Source organism: Hypomesus transpacificus, chromosome 7 (assembly GCF_021917145.1).
Source record: "Hypomesus transpacificus isolate Combined female chromosome 7, fHypTra1, whole genome shotgun sequence".
NCBI lineage: Eukaryota > Metazoa > Chordata > Actinopteri > Osmeriformes > Osmeridae > Hypomesus > Hypomesus transpacificus.
In genome coordinates this window covers 7,671,166-7,676,827 of record NC_061066.1, presented here as the reverse complement: position 1 = coordinate 7,676,827, position 5,662 = coordinate 7,671,166, and the positions used below count along the sequence as shown (strand labels likewise).

General features: G+C 48.7%; 1 protein-coding gene across 1 annotated transcript in view; it reads left to right on the top strand.

Moving 5' to 3' along the window:
• The first annotated feature begins 449 nt into the window (after nt 1-449).
• The window catches only part of copg2 (COPI coat complex subunit gamma 2), an 11,359-nt gene continuing 6,146 nt past the window's right edge, over nt 450-5,662 (top strand). Inside the window, exons 1-14 of the mRNA XM_047022805.1 lie at nt 450-592; nt 1,032-1,084; nt 1,176-1,256; nt 1,334-1,405; nt 1,711-1,790; nt 1,873-1,948; nt 2,150-2,242; nt 2,339-2,425; nt 2,606-2,763; nt 3,139-3,272; nt 3,951-4,018; nt 4,148-4,336; nt 4,451-4,546; nt 4,716-4,959. Coding sequence (XP_046878761.1) covers nt 556-592; nt 1,032-1,084; nt 1,176-1,256; nt 1,334-1,405; nt 1,711-1,790; nt 1,873-1,948; nt 2,150-2,242; nt 2,339-2,425; nt 2,606-2,763; nt 3,139-3,272; nt 3,951-4,018; nt 4,148-4,336; nt 4,451-4,546; nt 4,716-4,959 — 1,468 coding nt within the window. The 5' untranslated portion in view covers nt 450-555. The remainder of the gene's footprint in view (nt 593-1,031; nt 1,085-1,175; nt 1,257-1,333; nt 1,406-1,710; nt 1,791-1,872; nt 1,949-2,149; nt 2,243-2,338; nt 2,426-2,605; nt 2,764-3,138; nt 3,273-3,950; nt 4,019-4,147; nt 4,337-4,450; nt 4,547-4,715; nt 4,960-5,662) is intronic.

The window sequence follows — 5,662 nt, the reverse complement described above, 5'->3', positions numbered from 1 at the left end:
ATGAAAAAACAAGAATCCATTGCTAGTGACGAAGTTGTCATCAAATGTAGCAACTAGTCACTTAACTTTTTTAATTTGTTGGAGTCTGTTCATGACAAAGAATGACGAAGATAAATGTGTTATAGGTTGTCAATGCATGGACTATGTTTGCTCATTAAATGTCATGTTATTTTTATACTGAAAGGGAGTATTTTTCCTCAAATCAATAAAAGCAAATGCCACTGTCATCAATTAAATGTCCCTTTTAATGTTTACGCAATCGCATTTACGTGTACACTTTCTTCTCACCGCACAACAGTTTTCTTTGCCTCTGTCTCAGTCACACACACTTGAAGCTGTAGCCGTTTGAGAAATTCTACGCAGCATATATTTCGATTGCTCACGACTCCCCCTGGCGTTGACTCATGCTCACGTCATGTACGCACGTCGAGTTTCCGTCGACGTGGAGACGCAGACAGGAAGCTCGCGATTTGGAGACGTGGAAGAAGAGGTAGACCTCTGTTGGAAATTGTTGGACTCCAAGAAGGTTTCGTCTCTGAATAACATTCCGCAACAATGATCAAAAAATTTGACAAGAAAGACGAAGAGTCTGGTATGTTTGCCTTAATGTCAAGGATTAATTATATGATTCTAAGATGAGAGGATACCTGCATTGGTAACTTGGTGAGCGATGATGTCGTCTAGCTGGTAGCTAGCTACAAATGTCTGTACTTCTGGACGCTCTAGCTACCAACATTAGCATTTTGATAACTGACCAGCCAGCCAAAAGCCCCGTTAGATTTATTGTATGTTTGCAATTTATTGCTAGAAACATACTAATCTGTTATTGGCTTGCTAAAGTTTTAGATATCTCAGTTAGTATATATACGAGAAAGCGGTGTTGTGGACGTTTTTAACCCGTGGATGAGTATGATACCTGTGATAGTATGTAGGCTAGCTGCTAGGTTAACTAGCTAGGTTGCTACAGTGAAATGTTAGCTGTATGTCGCAAATGTTGTACCAGAAAATGTTGGCACTTTTGTTCTTTCCAGGGAGTGGATCAAATCCTTTCCAGCATCTTGAGAAGAGTGCAGTTTTGCAGGAGGTAATCTGTTTACGATGACACTATATAGTTTAACTACATCCGCTGGATGGATCTGTTAAGTTATTTAACATATCTTTTCTATTTAATCCAGGCTCGTATCTTCAACGAGACTCCAATCAACCCTCGGAGATGTCTCCATATTCTCACCAAGATCATCTACCTGCTAAACCAGGTGAGATCCTCTCCACTCTACCCACATCGCTGTGCAGACACCATGTGTGTAAACACGGCCTCTTTCTGCACGTGCAGGGGGAGCACTTTGGAACCACAGAAGCTACGGAGGCCTTCTTCGCCATGACCCGGCTGTTTCAGTCCAACGACGTAAGACCTTCAAATCAGTATTAGTTTAATTGTGTCAGGAGCATAGGTTTGTTGTTTAATGTGGCTGAAACTGCTTTTAAAAATTGTGTTATGACAGAGGAATGCAACAGTTAAGTGTGATTTATTCAATGTAAAGTGTGTGTGTGTAGCTGGGGGGGGGGGGGGGGGGGGGGGGGGCTGGCATAATTGACGTAAAAAAAAAAAATAGACATGTCTAATGCAACTTACTCCCCTGAACTGTGAGTTAGAATATTCTGTCGTGTTTGCGTTGACGTGTTATGGTGCATCGTTCTTCACTGCGACAGCAAACCCTCCGGAGGATGTGTTACCTGACCATCAAGGAGATGGCCAACATCTCAGAGGACGTCATCATCGTGACCAGCAGGTCAGAGTTCAGACGCCCGCCCGCCTGGAGCCCAACTAAGTGCAGGCGTGTGGTGAACTCTTGTTCTTTGTTTGTCCCACAGTCTGACCAAGGACATGACTGGGAAGGAGGATGTGTACCGAGGACCTGCAATCCGAGCTCTCTGCAGGATCACTGATGTACGTATAGCTCTGTTTGCCTCTCGCCTCTTGCATGTCTCTCTCTCCCTTTCTCTCTCTCCCTCTTTGTCTCTCTCCCTCTTTGTCTCTCTCCCTCTTTGTCTCTCTCTCTCTGACCCACCCACATGCACACACACAGAAACAACATTTCATTTATGTTTCCTGGTTGCAACAGAAGTCAATCTAGTTTTCTCTCCCTAGACCACCATGCTGCAGGCTATTGAGAGGTACATGAAGCAGGCTATCGTGGACAAGGTCCCCAGCGTGTCCAGCTCAGCGCTGGTGTCCTCACTGGTAAGTCTCTCCTCGTCTCCCTGCCCTTGAACCTGTCCTACCGCCCTTCCTTTCTTCAGTGCCTTGTGGGTAATGTAGTTCTCTGTGTGACTGTAGCACATGGTGAAGATGAGCTATGATGTGGTGAAGCGCTGGGTGAACGAGGCGCAGGAGGCTGCTTCCAGCGATAACATCATGGTTCAGGTGAAGAAGACACGCACAGACACACACACACACACTCTTAACACCACACAGACAAGTACCATGACATGTAGTTCTGTTCTTCCCTGGGCTTTGATTGACTTGTGTCTGTGGTGTGTGTGTGTGTGGTGTGTGTGTGTGTGTGGTGTGTGTGTGGTGTGTGTGTGCCTCATCCACCCCCAGTACCACGCTCTGGGCCTGCTCTACCACCTGAGGAAAAACGACCGTCTGGCCGTCTCCAAGATGCTCAACAAGTTCACCAAGTCTGGCCTCAAGTCCCCCTTTGCCTACTGCATGCTCATCCGCATCGCCAGCAAGCTGCTGGAGGAGACAGAGGGAGGGTAGGTGTCCCTGGCCGGGCTCATCACCTCAATAAACACTGCAGTATTTAAAACTAAATACAATATTCATCCCATATCATACATAATTTAAGGCTAATATGACTACTCTTGGTGGATTGTGTTGTAAATTGTGCTGATGTGGTGTTTCTGTTTTTAAGTTAACGTTGTGTTTCTGTGATAACGTGGTGTTTCTGTGATAACGTGGTGTTTCTGTGATAATGTGGTGTTTTCTGTGATAACGTGGTGTTTCTGTGATAACGTGGTGTTTCTTTGATAACATGGTGTTTCTGTGTTAACGTGGTGTTTCTGTGTTAACGTGGTGTTTCTGTGATAACGTGGTGTTTCTGTGATAACATGGTGTTTCTGTGTTGCCAGGCACGACAGCCCGCTGTTTGACTTCATCGAGGGCTGCCTGAGGAACAAGAATGAGATGGTGGTGTACGAGGCTGCCTCGGCCATCGTGCACATGCCCAGCTGCACCGCCAGGGAGCTGGCCCCTGCTGTCTCTGGTCAGTCTGCCTCTCTCTCTGTCTCTCTCTCTGTCTCTCTCTCTGTCTCTCTCTCTGTCTCTCTCTCTGTCTCTCTCTCTGTCTCTCTCTCTGTCTCTCTCTCTGCCTCTCTGTCTCTCTCTCTCTCTGTCTCTCTCTCTGTCTCTCTCTCTGCCTCTCTCTCTGTCTCTCTCTCCCTCTCTGTCTCTCTCTCTCTCTGTCTCTCTCTCTGTCTCTCTCTCTGTCTCTCTCTCTGTCTCTCTCTCCCTCTCTGTCTCTCTCTCTGTCTCTCTCTCTGTCTCTCTCTCTGCCTCTCTCTCTGTCTCTCTCTCTGTCTCTCTCTCCCTCTCTGTCTCTCTCTCTCTCTGTCTCTCTCTCTGTCTCTCTCTCCCTCTTTGTCTCTCTCTCTGTCTCTCTCTCTGTCTCTCTCTCTCTCTGTCTCTCTCTGTCTCTCTCTCTTTCTTTCTACCTCTCCATCACACTGTCTATTTGTGTGTTTTTTCTCCTTTGATCAACTGTCTCTCGTTTCCTCTGTGATTATTGGGGAAGATAAATAGTGCTCCAGTGTAAAGCTTGGTCTCTGCCTCAGGCTGGGTCTTTGTGCAGTGCTGATGTTACCCTGTGTGTCTGTGTGCAGTGCTGATGTTACCCTGTCTGTCTGTGTGCAGTGCTGATGTTAACCTGTCTGTCTGTGTGCAGTGCTCCAGCTGTTCTGCAGTTCTCCCAAGGCAGCCTTAAGATACGCAGCTGTCCGGACCCTCAACAAGGTACTGGTGCTCCCCACTTCCAAGCTCTCTCTACCTCTACCTGTCTGTCTATGTCTCTCGTTCTCTCAAGCTTGAAGAATGCATCAACAAAATTATATCACAGCCGCAACTCCTTTGCTCGTCCACCAGGTGGCGATGAAGCACCCTTCGGCGGTGACAGCCTGCAACCTGGACCTGGAGAACCTGATCACGGATTCAAACCGCAGCATCGCCACGCTGGCCATCACCACGCTGCTGAAGACAGGCAGCGAGAGCAGCGTGGACCGTCTCATGAAGCAGATCTCCTCCTTCGTGTCCGAGATCTCTGACGAGTTCAAGGTCAGCAGGCCGGGGGAACGGAGGGGTGCTCAAACAGCATCATGTGTTCCGGAAACTGTTTATGGATCATAGAATGTGTGTCACTAATGTGTGTGTGTGTGGTGTGTGTTACAGGTGGTGGTCGTACAGGCCATCAGCGCCCTGTGCCAGAAGTATCCCAGAAAGCACAGCGTCATGATGAACTTCCTGTCCAACATGCTTCGAGACGACGTGAGTATCCATGACTACGTCCTCCCGTGACAACCAAAATGTTGGAACGTTTGTTTGAACACACCTTGCACACACACACACACACACACACACACCCTCTCCACACAAACACTCCACACACATGCACACACACACAAATCCCCCGCTCACCTGTCCATGTCCTCTTCAGGGGGGGTTTGAGTACAAGCGGGCCATCGTGGACTGCATCATCAGCATCATCGAGGAGAACCCTGAGAGCAAGGAGACGGGCCTGGCTCACCTGTGTGAGTTCATCGAGGACTGTGAGCACACTGTGCTGGCCACCAAGATCCTGCACCTGCTGGGCAAGGAGGGCCCGCGCACGCCCTCCCCCTCCAAGTACATCCGCTTCATCTTCAACCGCGTCGTCCTGGAGAGCGAGGCCGTACGAGCAGGTGTGTGTGTGTGTGTGTGTGGGGGGGGGGGGGGGGGGGTGCCATACATGCACATTGCAACTCCTGTTCCAACCAATCATTTCATTGTTGTCTAAAGAGAGGGCATCAAAGTATATTCTATAGAGCGCCTCAAATAAACCAGTCCAGGCAGTGCTCCTTCCCAAACCCTGACCAGTCTAGGTAACGTTAGTGCCTGGTCTGATTCAAACCCTGACCAGTCTAGGTAACGTTAGTGCCTGGTCGGTCCCAAACCCTGACCAGTCTAGGTAATGTTAGTGCCTGGTCGGTCCCAAACCCTGACCAGTCTAGGTAACGTTAGTGCCTGGTCGGTCCCAAACCCTGACCAGTCTAGGTAATGTTAGTGCCTGGTCTGTCCCAAACCCTGACCAGTCTAGGTAATGTTAGTGCCTGGTCTGTCCCAAACCCTGACCAGTGTAGGTAATGTTAGTGCCTGGTCTGATCCAAACCCTGACCAGTCTAGGTAACGTTAGTGCCTGGTCTGATTCAAACCCTGACCAGTCTAGGTAACGTTAGTGCCTGGTCTGTCCCAAACCCTGACCAGTCTAGGTAATGTTAGTGCCTGGTCTGTCCCAAACCCTGACCAGTGTAGGTAATGTTAGTGCCTGGTCTGTCCCAAACCCTGACCAGTGTAGGTAATGTTAGTGCCTGGTCTGTCCCAAACCCTGACCAGTCTAGGTAACGT